The sequence below is a fragment of the Phodopus roborovskii genome, unplaced genomic scaffold, assembly GCF_943737965.1.
Source record: "Phodopus roborovskii unplaced genomic scaffold, PHOROB, whole genome shotgun sequence".
NCBI classification, from domain to species: domain Eukaryota; kingdom Metazoa; phylum Chordata; class Mammalia; order Rodentia; family Cricetidae; genus Phodopus; species Phodopus roborovskii.
This window is the reverse complement of record NW_026126461.1, coordinates 156,131-173,646: the sequence shown is the minus strand read 5'-3', so window position 1 is coordinate 173,646 and position 17,516 is coordinate 156,131. Positions and strand designations below refer to the sequence as shown.

The 17,516-nt window shown below is 40.4% G+C and overlaps 1 protein-coding gene across 1 annotated transcript in view; it reads right to left on the bottom strand.

Annotated features, from left to right (window-relative positions):
• Window positions 1-16,959, bottom strand: part of Psmd1 (proteasome 26S subunit, non-ATPase 1) — a 72,559-nt gene extending 55,600 nt beyond the window's left edge. The window contains exons 1-8 of the mRNA XM_051190703.1: window positions 16,791-16,959; window positions 10,826-10,869; window positions 9,968-10,041; window positions 9,651-9,820; window positions 8,046-8,251; window positions 5,393-5,536; window positions 3,257-3,483; window positions 246-306 (exon numbers count right to left, since the gene is read on the bottom strand). Coding sequence (XP_051046660.1) covers window positions 246-306; window positions 3,257-3,483; window positions 5,393-5,536; window positions 8,046-8,251; window positions 9,651-9,820; window positions 9,968-10,041; window positions 10,826-10,869; window positions 16,791-16,806 — 942 coding nt within the window. The 5' untranslated portion in view covers window positions 16,807-16,959. The remainder of the gene's footprint in view (window positions 1-245; window positions 307-3,256; window positions 3,484-5,392; window positions 5,537-8,045; window positions 8,252-9,650; window positions 9,821-9,967; window positions 10,042-10,825; window positions 10,870-16,790) is intronic.
• Window positions 16,960-17,516: the final 557 nt, after the last annotated feature.

Below are 17,516 nucleotides of genomic sequence, written 5' to 3'. Positions count from 1 at the left end.
ACAAACAAAAAACTTTCAAAAATTCAAATATATATCAAGTATTTAAAACAATGTGCTGGTCTTGGTAGTACTCACCTTTAATCCCAACACTCCTCAGGCAGAATTTATTCTACTCTGATCTATTACAGTGAATTCCAGCCATGCTACACAGTGACAGTGTCCCTTGATCCTCCCTGCTCCCCCACCCCTAAAGAAAAGAAAACCCCCTTGAGACTACTTTGAACAGTAACTGAAGGTCCACTCACCACATCCGGTGTCTTCCCTACCAGTGCATTGCCTGTCTTCTCCTCCGTTTCCATAGGGTCACTAAAATGAAGAAAGTTAACGACCAACACTTCAATAAATCTCTTAAAATAGAAGGTGCAGGCAATTTAGTTGTACTGTAGATCTGAACAACAGCCAAATTATTCTAGAGGAAAATATATTTACTTTGTGGGTATTACTCATTAAGGAAGAAGATTCTTATATCTCTACGATGGAGGAAACAGATATTGAATTTCCCCCAATAAACTCTTTAAAACAAACAAATCTGGGTTAGCAAACTCTGTGAATAATAAATACAACAAAATCAGGGGACAAAAAAGTATCCTGTCCATTCCCAAAATAGTTCAGTGGAGATGAACCACCAGCAGCTAAAAAAAAAATAGTGTTAGGTAAAACTATCTGGGACCCCCACAACTTTAAAACCACACAGCCAATACTACCCTCTGGGTCAAAGTATAACACTCTAGAGAAAACAATGTGCAGAGGAAACACAACACACGAAGAAGTTTAGGGAACACAGAAACTAGAGAAATGACCTGAAGTGAGCCACCTTTGTAAAAGTTTAGGCAACCTTGTTTTAGTAAATAAAGTAAAATTTTATCCAGTATTATTTATGAGACATTATAGACATTGTGGCTCGTGCCTGTAATTCCAGCATTAAGGATGCAGACAGGTAGAGCTCTATGAGTTCGAGGCCAGCCTGGGTTGTGGGCTTGCCAGGGTTACATAGTGACTCTTTCTTTAAAAAAATAAAAAGAAGAGAAGAAAAAGAAAATGATTTCAGATAAAAAAGGGAATTGAATTGGCTAAGTGCATAGCTCATTTGTTAGAGTGTCTGCACAGCAATTTCTCCAGGTTCAATTTCTAGCACCACATAATACTGGTCACAGCAGCTAATGCCTATATCACCCCAGTACTCTGGCCAGCCTGGGTAGAGCTTATATCTCAAAACAAAACAAATTAGAAAAACTAAGAAATTTAAATACAACTAGTAGAAATTTACAAATGAGAAAAAAAATCATTTTAGAAAAAAGATTAATTCAGAAAAAATTAACACAATGAACATAATAGCAAATAAACATAGAATGACTTTTCAAAAGAATTCAAGAACAAAGAAAAAAACTTTTAATCAAGAATTTCTAAGCCTGGCAGTGGTGGCGTATGCCTTTAATCCCAGCACCGGGAAGGCAGAGGCAGGCTGATCTCTGTGAGTTCGAGACCAGGTCTACAAGAGCTAGTTCCAGGACAGGTTCCAAAAGAACAGAGAAACCGTCTCAAAAAACAAAATAAAAACAAAACAAAACAAACAAACAAACAAACAAAGGAATTTCTAGTTGGGCAGTGGTGGCACACGCCTTTAATCCCAGCACTCGGGAGGCAGAGGCAGGTGGATCTTTGTGAGCTCCAGGCCAGTCAGAGCTGTTTGTTATACAGAAACACTGTCTTGGAAGAAAAAAAAAAATTTATATTTCCATATAGTACCAACAAAAAACTGGAAATAAAATTTAAAATACCACATAATAGGATCAAAAACAACAATACACACTTGAATGTTATCTGTAACATGCCACTGAGAAAAAGAAAACAAATAAATGAAGAAAAGTAGCATGTGCATAGATATGAGCTGAACACGATCAGGGTTACAGGTTCAGTATTATGAGATTTCAGTGAAGAGATTCAACACAATTCCAGTCAAAATCCACACAGGCTCAGAGAAATAAACAAATCTACAATAGCCACAATGGAAAAAAAAAAAAAAAAAAAAAAAAAAAGACTGAAACTGTGAGTCTGGGGGTTTGAGATGTACCTCAGTGGTATAGTGCTTACATAGAATTTATAAGGGTCCTCAGCCTTGGGATAAGAACATCCTATATTATCTGATTTTAAGACATAAATCTTAGTAATACTAAAGATAATACTCATATAAGGAAAGAAATAGATCAGTGGGAAAGAAGAGATAAAATGAATCTTCCAAGCTTCCACAGAACAGCCCATTAAGCTCTAAGCATTCAAACTTCAAATACCTAACAGTCCTTCCAAAAAACTGCATGGTCAAGTACTTCACAGCAATACCAATTTGTCCATTTGGCTTAAATGTCCCAATCTCAGTCCATCATGAGGGGAAGTCAGGAAGGGAAGACACGCAGGAATCAGAAGGCAGAACTAAAGCAGAGGCCATGGAGGACACTGCTTACTGAATGTTCCTATGGTTTGTTCAGCTCACTCTTTTCTACAACCCAGGGCCAACTGTACAGGGACAGCAATACCCCTGTGCCTACCACATTAATCAAGTAATTGCCCCATAGACTTGCCTATAGGCATCCTGATGGAGGGTCTCAACTGAGATCCCTCTTCTCAGATGACTCGAACTTGTGTCAAGTTTGCAAAAACCCATCAGCATACCATGTAAATAGTGGTTATACTGCACTGTCTAGGGACGGAACCTCCCCAATCAGTCTAGCCAATCAATGCAGAGCCTGTGGATATAACTGTCGAGCCTTGAAGGATACTTCCTATACCCAGAATTTTGCTTGAAATGTATGAGGAAGGCATTAACAGATGAGAGGGAAGACATAAACATTTTAAGTAACTGGTCTAAATGTATAAGGATATGTGGGGGAAAGTGCATATTGCATGAGACCAAGATACTGTTTACTTGGCTTTAATAGAAGTGCGGAGCCCAGAACATTTCTTACTAGTTAACCCTGATGAATCTGAGACAAATATCTTGGCACATCCATCCCACATATTTTAATATAAAATTAAGTAGTCACATGCTATCTGACACGCTTGCCCTTCCACTTAATCATTTCTTTCTTGCTAGAAGGATTTATCTTGGTGGTCCTTACTCTGCCTATTATAGGGCAATCTATAGAAGCTAATAGTTAAACTTATTTATTCTTAAAATCTACTATCAATGAATTTTCTATGTAGTCCCCAGATGAAATAAAGATTGTGCAGTTAACGCTAATGCAGAGGAAGATACTTATACCTGTCTTTCTCTGATCCTGGCACAGTACCCGTATTAGTAGATCCAGGCACAGAAGCAATGGGTGTACCAACAGTTCGAAGATTCTGGATTACAGATGATAAAAACTGCTGGCTAGCACTTTCATACAAATCAAAACAAATCTGATAGGCCATCAACAGGTTGTCTTCCTTTACCAGCTTTTCTAAGATATCACTCACAGCCTGAGGATCATCTAAGAAAATTAAGCACTGAAATAAAGAAAAAGCATACAGTAACTGAAAACTTCATATGAAGAAAGTTAGAGTACAACAAAATAGTCCACAATAAAAACCAGAACAGACTTATCTAGTCTAGCATTCCATTTCAGAATCTAATAGTAAGTAAATTTTTCCTAAAAATGACATTCACAGACCTAATATTGTGCTTTGTGGCTAGTAGCATTCAACATTAGCTGCTGAATCAATTTTCAATATTTTCTTTTCTTTCTTTTTTTTTTTGAGACAGATTTCATTGTGTATCTCTAACTAGCTGATTGCCCTGGAACTTGTTATGTATATAGACCAGACTAGCCTCAGCTCAAACAGGTATCTGCTTGGCTCTGCCTTCTGAGTGACTGTGATTAAATATGTGCACCACCACACCCAGCAATCTTCACTTCTTTTAATCACATCCATAATTTATTCATGTATTTGTTTACAGTTTCTCTGGGTAGCTCTGGCTGTCCTAGAACTCTGTAGACTAGGCTATCATGAGATCTGCCTGCCTCTGCCTCCTGAGTGCTGGGATTAAAGGTGTGTGCCACCACTGCCTGGCCACAATTTATATCTAGTACTTTTTAACCTGTATTTCCTTTACTGCCATATAATGTTCAGAATCAATCATTGATTTAACACATAATGTACTGTGCTGGGCTAGGACACACATAATCAAAATTATAATTTTAAAGCATTTCCCTTACTTCAGTTGAAACTTCTATGTGTTTAAACAAAACTAGTCTTTCAATAACTCCGTTTAATTTTTAAAAACTCAGCTTAAATGTTATTATTCCCTAATAAGTAGCAAATTACTCAATTTCAAGAAGAACAAATAATCAGAATTATAATAAATTAAGAACAGGAAATAATGGAAACAAAGTGACTAGTAAGGAATGCTTAAGTAAGGCAGAGTTAATGTACCCAATAACCACAGTAAGTCATTAAATTTTACTAAAGCGGGTAAAACACCTAAAATATTATTGTCTATAAGGAAAGAAATTGAACCAGAAGAAGAGGCAAAGAACCATTATATATGAACATTAAAAATAATAATTTAGAAACAGAACTTCAAAAACATGCAAAGAAAAGTAAAAAGAAATACAATGTTAAATATTAAATTGACTGTGGGTGACATTAAAAAGAAAGAAAGAAACAAACCAACAAATAAACTTAGAACCCTGTGTTGACTTGAAGCAATTTCAATGTGGACATTTTTTCACCTGGTACTTTCTACCTCAAGTTACATTCTGAATTATTTTTTAAAGGTGACATATGTATATGTAACACACACACACTATATATATATATATATATATATATATATATATATATATATGTAAAATTGTATTCACTATAGTTAATATGAAACAAAATGCTATGCACTTAATCAGTATATAAAAGTATATACAGTGTATTAATTGCTTCAAAGCAAACCATGCATATCTCCAGTCAAGTAGACCTAAATGAGTAGTAAATTGGGGAGACTGTCTACCATTACCTTTAGGCAAGGGCCTAAGAGAAGAAGAGAAGGGGAAAAGTCAGGCTTTACTTCATATTTTCTATGCTACTTGAAAATTTTAAGTGGTAAAGAAATTAAAAGAAATAAAATATACCCAATGTTTAGTTGTGTTTTGAGTAATGAGACCATATATTATATCAAACTGAATAAAGAATATATATAAATACAAAGAATACATTGTAGCAAAATAATTTTTAAGTGTTATGAGAGTCCATTTATCAGTAAGAAGGAATACAAACCATGTCTCTTATCCTCACAGGATGTGTAACGATCAACTAAGTTACCTGTATGAAGCCATCATAGTAACTCGGCATAACAAAACTTGACTATGCTAGCATGCAGCGGGGCGGTGGTGTAGCATGGAGTAAGGTGATGGAGAAATACCTGACAAACATTGATGAAATCGGGCTTCTCCAAGTTCATGTAGATTTTAACCAGGACTCTCAATACTTTATTCCGAAACTGCTTATTCTGCATTAAAGACATGCAGAGCTTGAGGCTGTAAGCTAGCATTCCTGGAACATCATTCTGAAAAACAATTTAAAATCGTTTCATTATCTAGTTACTGAAGCATTGTGTACATTTAGAGACCAAACTGGCTTGTTTTTGTCTTCTCCTCCTCCTCCACTGGTTTGTTTTTGTCTCCTCCTCCTTTTTTTCTTTCTCTTTGCTTGAGACAGGGTTTCTCTGTGTAATTTTGGAGCCTGTCCTGGTGCTCACTTTGTAGACCAGGCTGGCCTCAAACCTACATAGATCCACCTGCCTCTGCCTCTCAAGGTCTGAGATGAATGGCGTGCCCCACTATCACCTGGCAGAGATCCAAATTGTTTAATTAATTAATTAATTTAGTGTTTAGAGCAGTCAGTGATTTAAATTCTTAATAAAAAATTAGAAAGCTGCTGGGCGGCGGTGGCACATTCTCTTAATCCCAGCCCTCAGGAGGCAGAGGCAGGCGGATCTCAGTGAGTTCAAACCCATCTACAGAGTGAGTTCCAGGACTGGCTCTATAGTTACTGAGAAACCCTGTCTTGAAAAACCAACCCCCCCTTTCAAAAACAACAACAAAAATAAAACCAAAAAACTAGAAAACTTGAAACCAGTTAAGAGGTTAGTTTTTGTGATGGAGGCATCAGTCAGGAAAGCATTCTGCCTCTGAGGTGCCTTTCCAGCTTTTCCAGAGTGTCTCACAACGCAGTCAATCCTTCTTACATTCCAAGTGCTGGATTAAAAACACGTGCCATACACATGGCTTGGAGGAATCTTAAGAGTGATTACACAGCCTTACAGACTACAGCCAGGATTTCTGAATCTTCTTCGAATCCCCCATGACAGCACCCCTTACCAGCAGGAAGTAGTTTGGAAAGAACAACGCCCAAATTCCCAAATATTGTCTATAAATGTTTGTTTTCATTTAAATGGACTTTGTTGTATAAAATAATTTAAAAAAATGAAAAAAAAAAGAGTGATTACATATATATAATAGCCTTATGGAAAAAAATGAAATGAAAGACTAGGCACACTGGTATACATTCATGATCCCACACCTTGGATGATATAGGAAGAAGGATCAGGAATTCAAATTTGAGGTCAGAGTGGCCTGCATGTGACCCTATTTCAGAAAAGCAACAAAACCAAAACCAAAATAAAAATAAAAACAAAAAGGAGTGACAATTATTTAATACTACTAAGTGATCAATCAGGACATCACTATGTGAGCATTCACAGAATAACAGTCATACTACTATTATAAAAACCTTACTGTCCAAATCCAAACGCTGTGCTTTACAATTACCTTCTCCTAGCTTGCTGCTAGATAGAGCCCCTTTGACCTGCTCCTCGCATTCTCTCAAAAGTCAGAAAGCACAATGTGATACGACTATCTTCGTCTCTCACTGACTCAAACCTCTGATATTCTTGCTTTGTTAAATGGACATCTTGTCAGATACCTTCTAAATAGTTTCTAACCATGGGTTAGTGGGGCTATCGATCTCAGTCAGTCAGCTTCTTTTTGCAGTGGACAATAGTCAATGCAGAGACTTATTACTGGTCAAAGAGCTGAGAATAAATGACTGTTGAGTGCTCAGGATGTTTGTACCCACCACTCCAAGGAGCAGGGAACATTGAGGAATAGAGAGACTATAGATTATTAAAACTGAAGGGTGAGGAGGAACGAGGCGACTGCACAAGGCCATCTTGTAGACATGATAGGATCATTGTACTCATGAATTTATTGAGGCTTGGTCACTTGCACAAGATCTGCAGAGGCTCAAGCCAGACAACATTCCACTGTGGATGAGGGGAAGGCTCAAGAGACTAGAAGCAGCAGAGGCGCTAGAAGCCACTGATGGCTGCTGGGGAAGGGAAGTAATTTTTCTTTGGGGTGTGGCCACTAGTGGCCTGCAATACAGTGGGAGCACTATGCACATGCAGGAAGCACTAATTAGACTCTACAAGTTATGAGAGAAAGGACAGGCCAGTTTGGTGACACAGCAGGTAAAGACACTTGTTGCCAAGACTGACCTAAGTTCAATTCCCAAGACCCACGTGAAGGAAAGAACCAATTCTCATTGTCTTCTGATTTCTCTGCATGCACCGTGGCACACGTGTGTTCTACACAGACAGCACACAAATAAATAAAGTGCAATGAAAGAAAAACAGGAGGTCATGAGGTGGGAAAGGGACATGCTGGGGACATCTAGGAGTGTGAAGAGGAAAGTGGGAGTGGATATGACCTAAATACACCACGGACATGCATGAGATTGTCAGAGAATCAATAAAAAGTATTCTAAAAAATAAGTATGACCAGGTGGCAGGGGCAGTGCACACATCTTTAATCCTAGCGCTCGGGAGGTAGGGACAGGCGAATCTCTGAGGTCGGCCTGGTCTACAGAGCTAGTTCCATAACAGCTGGGGCTACACAAAGAAACCATGACTTGAAAAACAAAACAAAATCAAACAAAAAAGGAGTTTCTGCTTGAACACTTTGTTCTACTGATTTCCCCTCAATCCCAATCTCTAAATGACATTGGCTACTTACAGATTCCAGTATAGTCTTCTCAAAGACATCTAGTCTCCTGGTCTCCAGGGCAATGCCAATCGCTTGCTTATACTTGTGATCATCGAGACATCGCTGGAACATTTTATTCACAATGCCTTCCAATCTCTGGTCAATTGGCTTTTTTTCTCCTTCAGGTAAATCTGCATTTTCTACACACTGTTTGGTATAATGATCAATGCATTTTGCTATGGGGAAAATAAAATAATTCTTTTGTAAACTTTTTAAACTCCCAGAAAAGAAGAATGTATTTATGATCATGAACACTACACATAAGTACAAAGATTTAAAATGTTAGGACTTAATACTCTCAATTAAGTCATTTTTATGATAGTTACAAAAGAGGACCACACATCAACACCAACAAAACTGGTATTATCCCAAACATTTCTAATTATATTAATCATTTGATTAATTCAATTAATACAAATAGTTGCTACTTCATTTTTAAAAAAAAAATACTTGTCATTACACAAAATATTTAAAAAGGCCTGTAATAGTAATTACCACAAAGAATATATTTCACATCTGAAAATAAATATCTTGAAATTAATAACTAAGTAAATTATCTTTGTAGAATAATGATGCCACAGGCTCAAAAACCAACTCCAAAGAAAGCCAAATACTTTCCAAGTAATGGTAGCCAATCAGAATAAAACACTGTCTTAGTATGATATGGAACCCATATCCACCAGGAGTGCCTGAGAAACCCTGACTCAAATAAATAAATAAATAAATAAACAAAACAACAAACCCCTTTCTCTTTAAAAGCGGATAATCTCAAGTCTCTGTTACACTGGCAGAATACCACACCAATATTTCTAAAATCGATAAATGAGCCAGATGTAGTGGTACATACTGCAATCCCAGTACTTCAGAGGTGGAGGCAGGAAGATCAAAAGTTTGATGATAGCCTGAGCTAAGAGGGAATTGTAGGCTATATTGGGCTACATACATAGCAAAACCCACCTCAATGAACCAACAAAAAATAACAATAAAAGTTTTAGAGTGGGTCAATCTAGGTTTTAATCTCTTACCCTCCTATTTGATAGCCATGTACCTCTTCATCTTAAAACACTAGTTTTCTCATTTGTGCAACAAGGCTATCAACACCTTCTCACTAGTCAGCTGTTACCAAGACTATGAAGAGTGACCACAAATACTTCCTATATTAGCAGCAACTATATAAGATAGCTGTGACAGATGCCTATAGTAATCCCAGCACTCGGGAGCCCAAGGCAAGAAAATTCTGAGTCCAGAATCAGCCTACTATATATTGAAAACTTGTCTCAAACAATCAAAAAGACAATTATAAAAATCAGTATTATTTAACTGGTTACTCATAACAATCTGATGTCTTCATTTCACCAAACTGCTTACTGGACTAGAGATGACCATCACTGCCGAGACAAGCTGCACTCAGAGGAAGCTGATGTAAAAATGTAGCCTGTTTCATGCTATTAGAGGATTGTGAACTTCCAATTAAACTAAAATCTATCAACATCAGATAAAGTGAATAAAAAGGCTATATCCACTACAGCAAGTAAAACATCTGCAAGATAAAATCCTCAGATGGAAGATAATTACCTATAATAGTTTCCACATATTCAGAATTATCATTGACATTGAAGAGGTCACCTGCTCCAAGAGCATAATTCAGAGACTCCTCAAAAGCCCCCAGATGATAAAATACTTTAGATGCCACCAAAGCTGCAAACTGCCGACTCCGGAAACCTTCATCTTCATATAAAACTTCTCTGAAAGAAATAAGGACAGGGAAGCTATCATCTTCCTTGAAAACTCAAAATACAAATATCAAAGCAACAAATCAGCAGTGGATTCCTAAATGAGTTAATAAGCAATTCTACTTTATCCAAACTTGTAGAAATAAAGTATTTTCTTACATTTTGTCTACAGACTCTGAAATTTCTGCCCAGAAGTCATTGACAACTGCATTCAATTTGTGTAGTGCAAATTCCTGTAAAATAAAACAAAACTGGATTTTAAAAAGACTTAACATCATGCTTCCTTTTAGTGTTCATCAATTGATTGGGTGTGGTGGTGCCTGCCTTTAATCCCAGCACCCAGGAGGTAGAGACAAGTTCAAGGCCATCCAGAATAGCCAAAGTTTTGTAGAAAGACCCTGTCCTCAAGAAACAAAACAAAAAAATGACCACAAATTTATTGCCAAATTTTTAGTAATATTTCTCCAAATACATAAAATTTAAGAACTAACATACTTAGATTTACTCATTTTTTGGTTGTTTTCAGACATTAAATAGCAAACTATATACGTACTATTACTTCTTATAATGAATGCTTGCTTCTTCGAATACAGGTATCTAGAGTCACTTGTAGAACATTCTAGTTTTTTTTTTAACTTTAAGGACAACTGTTTTATTACATTTTTTAGCTGTGTGTATGTGTGTGTGCGTGCCTGTGTGTGTTCATGTGCCACATTGTGCCTGTAGAGGTAAAAGGACAATTTGTAGGGGTCACTTCCCTTCTACCATATGACACCTAAAAAGAAAAGTTTTGTGCTTACTGTTGATAATGAAACTGGAGGGTTACTCATGTGCCATTTTACCATTTGTTACCCTTAAATTAATTTCTAGTATCAAAATGTTGTCTTTTCTAACTAGATTTCAATGCTGGCTATAGGCTGTAAGATGACTACTTCAAGTGATAGGAAATGTAGATATCAAAACCAAAGACGTTTTACAGAATCCATAGTAAGCCAAGTGACTTTTTTCAACTCATACCTTAAGCTGTGGCTCTTCTTCATCCAGAAGGGAGATAATCCCAGCTGTAAGACAAGAGATTACAGCACGGTTAGAAACCTGCATGAGAAGACAGACACTAACACTTGGTCAAAATCTAACAACGGGGCTGGTGAGACAGCTCAGTTGGTCAAGTGCTTGCTGTACAAGCCTGAGGACCCGAGGTGGACCCCGGCAGCCATCTAAAAAGATGGGCATGATCCTAGTGCTGCGTAGGGAAAGGCAGAAACTAGCAGATGCCCTGTCTCAAAAAAGGTAGACAGGGATAGAAGATGCCTGCTGCTGTCAACCCTGACCTGAGTTTAAGCTCTAGTACCAACTTAAAAGCTAGTTATAATCGCAGCACTGACACACAGACACACAGAGCTTGTTGGCCAGCTAGTCCAGCCCACTGGCGAGCTCTGACCCCCTCAAAAACCAAAGTGTACAGTGATAGAAGAAAACACCTAACATTAACCTTTGGCCTCTACATTCACCTGGCACATATATGTGCACGCACACTCAAAACACACTCGTACATACAATGCATATATACACAAAACAGAAGATAAGGAAAAAGTATTTTTAGTGACAACTTCATTAGGGAAACAATCGTTTTTTCTTTAAAACTGTAGAAATGAATGGTGTTAGGGAGACGGCCAAGCAGGTAAGCGTGCTTGCTTAGCAAGCATGAAGGCCCAAGTTCAAATCTCCACATAGCCACATGTACCAACTATCCAAGCTCTGGTGGAGTGGGGCAGAGACTAGAGGATCATTGAAGCTTGCTGGCCTATAGCCTAGATCCAGGTTCAGTGAGAGACCTGGTCTCAGGAGAAGACAGAGAGAGATGGGGGTCAGGGGACAGGACAGACAGAGATAGTACAAGCAAGCTAGTGAGCAGGAGACCCAATGTACTCCTCTAGCCTCTGCAGAAGCACACTCATCTGTATAATACTCTAATATGTTCTCTATCTCTTACACACACCAACAACCTTTTATGGAGGGAGGGAGCGTATGTATATGCCATAGTAGACATTGAGGTCAAAGGACAACTGGTGAAGTTGTTTTGCCTTTTCACCGCATGGGTCCTGGGTATCAAACTCAGGCCAAGTTCTTTACCCACCGAGCCATCTCAGTGGTCCATAAATAAAAATATTTTCAAAACAATTGTAAAAGTCTACATTTTGGAGCTTTTATATTTATCTGTATCAATATATAAAATGTCACCAACCACCTATGTGTCATTTTTTTTAAGCTTTATTTATTTATTACATGTACAGTATTTTGCCTGCATGTATCCTTGTAGACCAGAAGAGGGCACCAGATCTCATTACAGATGGTTGTGAGCTACCATGTGGCTTCTGGGAATTGAACTCAGGACCTCTGGAAGAGCAGTCAGTGCTCTAAACCTCTGAGCCAGCTCTCCAGTCGTCCACCCCCCTCCCCCCCCATGTGTCATCTTTTTGCCTAGCCCAACCACTTTCAAACTATGGTTCTTGGTCCAACAGTGTTGCTGTTACTTGGAAACTTACTACAAGTGTAAACTCTTGGTCTTGCCTCAGAACCTCTTTACAAGAACACATGGAGTCAAGACCCAGGCATAAGGGTTCCCTATGGTTCTTGTGCTTGATAACACTCACCTGATATACTGGCCAAGCCAGGTAACATTTCTACACAACTTTAGAATAAAATCTATTCACACAAAATAAACCAACAACTGCTGAGTGTGGAGATACATGCTGCAATCCTAGCATGTGGAGAAGGCAGAAGAATCCCAAGTCTGAGGCTGGTCCTGACTCAAAAGTTGAATAAAATAACTTACAAAAAAGTTTCAATTATTTCAGTGTGTCTATATTAAAGTACCTCTACCTATCACAATAACAGGTTACAAAATTTATTTTTACATTTATCTACTCATTGTGTGCGAGTGAGCACACACGCCACGCTGCATATAACTTTCTTAACTTGTGGGAGTCCCCTCTCTCCTCCCAGTTGCGTTGCAGAAAGTGAATTCAGGTCATCAAGCCTGAGCCCTTACCAACTCAGTCATCTTGCTGGCCCACAAATAACAATTTTTACTAAATGATAAACAGCCTCACCAAGCACAGTGTCCTCTACACACCTCACCCTAGGTCCAGAGCGTCAGCAGTAATGAGAGTCCTCCCAAAGAACTCAAGAGATTACCAGGAAAATGATAATGGGGAATTCTGTCCTTTTACCATAAAGTCAAATTTTCTCGAATATGTTTCCCATATTGGTTATAAAATCATCCGGGAACACTGAAACTGGTTAACTAAGAAGTGTCCCTGTCATTTTAAGTTCAAAGATGTAGCTACTTCCACATGGTAATACATATTTGGCAAACAGCTCAGGCAGTTTTTGGGTAGCCCCAAAGGAAAAGGTACAACGTTTAGCAGCAAAATGAGGGCACCTCAATGTTGTAAAGGCAAAAACCTTGGTATGCTGGGTTGGCACGACATACCCAGGGTAAAGAGGAGAAAAGATAAACTTGAAATGAAATCATTTTAACCGTTAAGTACCTTAATTGACTACTGAAACACTTTTATTGTTAGAAGAAAAGAAAGATTTTGTGTGTACGGGAGGGCAGACCGCAACTGTTGACACGGATGGAGAATGACGATACCACACTTAATCCAAAGACACTGGTTGTCTATCACAAGCAGTGCAGCGGGCATCAGAGTGGCCTTTTCACCAGAAGAGATGGATCTTTGGACTCTCCCGTGGCTTCAGCCATGACTGATTTCCTCCACGGCTGTCCTAGCACAGAGTGGCAGTCTTCAGCGGTGGAGCTCGGCTAAATCAGACATGCTCTCTACTCCCCACCAACACTTCCTACTTAAAGACCGAATAGAACCCAACTGTGGATAGGCAAAGACCTAGGAGTGTGCCTTTTAAAAACATGTATGGAGCTAGAGAGATGTTCAATAGTTAAGAGCACTGGTTGCTATGGCAGAGAACCAAGGTTCAGGTCCCAGCACCCACATGACAGCTCACAACCATCTGTAACTCCAGTTCTGGGGAATCCAATACCCTCTTTTAACCTCCATGGGTTCCAGGCACACAGGTGGTGCACAAATATACACAAAGGTAAAACACACACATAAAATAAGTAGATCGGAATAAAAATAAAGCTTTTATCATAATTGACAATAAGTAGCAATATTTTCATATCATTTAATCAATAGAGGTAAGTCCTGGAATTACTATTTGAAAGTTGAATATGGTTGATTCTGGAGGTCAAAAAAGGATAGAGGGTAGAAAACTATTGTTTTAAAGCTTGTCAGCATTACTTCCTCTATTTGTGTTAAAACCAATCCACCCAATTTCATGTTTCCTTCTAGTAAGTACTAGTAATCTCTTTGTCCCTAAACCCTTTCATAGTAAAATCTCCTGGGATGGGGACAAAAAAAAAAAAAAAAAAAAAAAAAAACAAACCAAAACAGAACACATTAGTCTCTAATTCACCAGTGTTTTTAGTGACTAACACACACCCAGTGAGTGAATGAATAAATGGATACACTAGAACCCTGACTCTGGCCAGGGTAGCACCCAGGATAGATCCTAAGCCCAGGTCCTAAGCCAACTTGAGCTGGCAGGAAACAAAGTGACAAGAAGCTGACAAGTCAACAAACTTAAATTATAGTTATAAATGTATACTATGCTATCATCCCAGTATTTCAAGGTAGGGCCTCAAATTCTTAGTTCTGACACCACAAAGAAGCTAAAATTTCCTTATTTTCCCACCAAGTTTTCTTTCAGTCTGTTTGAAAACCTTGGGACTGATTTCTCCATTCAAGGCAAAGTTTTTATTTTTTTACTTAGACTCACTTATTTTACATGCATGAATATTTTTGCTTGCATGCCTACATTTGTGTGTGCTGCATGCATGCCTGGTGCCTAGGAGTTTTGAGTGCCACATCCCCTGGAACTGAAGTTACTGGTGGCTATGAGCCACTTTGTGGGTGTTGGGAACTGAACTTGAGTCTCTACAAAAGCATCAAGTGCTCTTAACCTCTGAGCCATCTCTCCAGCCCCTCAAGGCACACTGGCATACACTTAGTGACCTAAGAACTATGGAAACAGATTTCCTGCCCAAAATTCTACCATGGAGTTCAGTCTAATAGTATTAAGGCAAGTTAACAAGGTCATTACAGAATTGTGATGGAGAGGTGGCTGCCAAGGGGAAGTCAGAATGTTTTAATTGAGTGATAAGGTTGAGATGAACTTTGAAGACCTAAGATACTTTGTAAAAGAAAAGGCTAGAGTGGGAATAGAACTGTGCAAGAACTTTTAAACAGGAGAGAAACTGAACAAAAATCCAGTGTGGTTATGGTGTAATGAGGACCAGGGCATTACAGACCTGAATTTTATTCTAACCATCACTGATGTTACACAAGGTTTCCAAAGCAAATTCCAAGACCTAGAAGAATGGACTTAGAAAAAGTACTGGTGGAAAAACAAAAGTCTAGAGGCTTGTATAATAATGTAGGCAAGGGATGATGGTGGCCTGGACCACATTCCAAATGAGGTGGCTATTTCTGGGTCCACTCTAACAGTACTCCATCAAGCACCCAGAGGACAAAGATCAGTACAGCCAACACAGTGAAGGCAACATCTACTGACAACCGGGGCAAGGGCTGGACCTAAGCCTATATTTACAAGTGGCAAGAAATCTAGTGGTCGCCTCCAGAGCTAACTAGAAAAACAGGCTTCCTTTGGTGGGAACTAAAATTCATCTGTAGCCATCGGACAAAAGTCTAACTTTTGTACAGGCAATGCTTCTTCATGTGCTTGCAAATGACCACCACAGGGGGTAGTTGTGCACACTTCTAATCCCAGCAACTGGGAGGCAGAGGCCGGGGGGAGGGTGTCTCCGTGAGTTTGAGGCCAGCCTGATCTACAGAGTGAGTTCCAGGACAGCCAGGGCTACACAGAGAAAGCCTGTCTGAAAAACAAAGAAACAAACAACAAAGAAGGGTGTGTGTGTGTGTGAGACAGAGAGAGAGAACTGTCAGTTTCCCAGCATCTCTACCAATTAAACCAATCCTCGTACAGATAGATGGTCTCAAGCTCCCCACCATACAGACTACTGTCTACTTCATAACCTGTTTGTTCACAACCAAATACTTGTAGAGCAAGTATAGAATTAAAAAGGGCAACCAAGCAAGGGTATGTAAGCAACCAAAGTTGAAAAGGCACGAAGGCTGGTAACAGCTATTTGCAAACCAGTCTGCAGGGAGCGGCTTGAAAACCTCCAGTCAGTAGTTAACCTCTACACCGCCCCACTTCAATCGCCACTACACGTAACCTACGTATAAAACTACACGTGTATTGAAATCGGCTCTGCAGCCCCGAGTCCCGAGCACCTAAACACACACACACACCCCTAAGTCGGCGCTCCATTCAAAGCTGCTTTTCCCGAATGAAGTTCTTAGGTGAGTTCGGTGGCCCCACAAACCAGCCACCTCAAACCTAATTTCGGACTTCAAGGAGACGGTATCTCAGTCCGAGCCAGGAGCACTTGGTGTAGCAGTTAGGCTGCCAGGCCAGGAGCTGCTTTACGATGCTCACGATGGCACCGGGGCCCACCCCAATCGAAACACCTGAGGGGAAGGATTTGTGGGACACTTGGGCAGGAAGCGGGCAAAGAGAAGAAAGGAAATCTCCCTGCGGTCCAGCGGATGCCTAGGAGCCCGGTCCAGTCCTGGCACGGGGGTGTGGCTGGAGAGAGATGCCCAAGTGGTCACCTGGTCCGATCCCTACAAACCCAAGGGGTCTGCAGTGGGCTGGCCAGGCGCCCAGCGCTCGTCCCCAGGGTGGGCCTCGGGTAGAGGGGCCGCGCAGGCCGGCGCTCGACCCGGAGGTGCCCAGTCACTCGCCCTGACTCAGCTAAACGCCGGCGCGGTGGCGGCTCCTCCCTGGGGCGCCTGCTCCCGGCCGCACTCACCGGCTGAAGTGATCATGGCTGCTCCCTGCACTCGCCCGTCCGCTAGTCCACAGTCCTGGCCAAGCCCTGGATCTGTCAGCTCAGGGCCGCTCGCTCCGCCGCGCCTCCAGGTTCCCGGGTACGCTGCTCACTCACTCCCCTCCACAGGCCGCCGGCTCGCTTCTAGCCGAGGACCCCGCCCGCCCTAGGGCTGCCCGCATCTCCGCCTGAGGTGTGGCGCAAATTCGCCTCCACGCCTGTGTCTTTTGTGAATCTGCCGCCTCTCGAGACTGTGCAAAAGGACAAAACACATGGACTTTTGTAACTCTTCGCGAGGTCAAGGTTCTGACAGGCTGGGAAGGAACATTGATCTGCATCTGCTATCAGGCTTCAAACTAGACACCCTTGCAAAAAAAGAGGCCCATTCATCACCCGCCATTGCTAAGAGAAAGGGAAGGTATAAGCAGTGCTCGCAGCGCCACCTATGGCTATGGAGGTCTCACTGCGGTAATGCTCGCCAACTCAAGACTTAGGGAGTGTAGCAAAGTAATTTTCTTAGAAAAATGACTGAGGGAAAAGGATCTTGAATTCGAGGCCAGCCTAGGCTATATAAAGAGTGCAGTCTGGTGGGGATGGGGGAGGTGGTGGTGGGATACGGCCAAAGAAACGACTTGATCAGCTAAGTGCTTGCCATGGTAGCATGGGGACCTGAGATCGAATTTGGCTTCCCATTGGCTGATGTAGTCC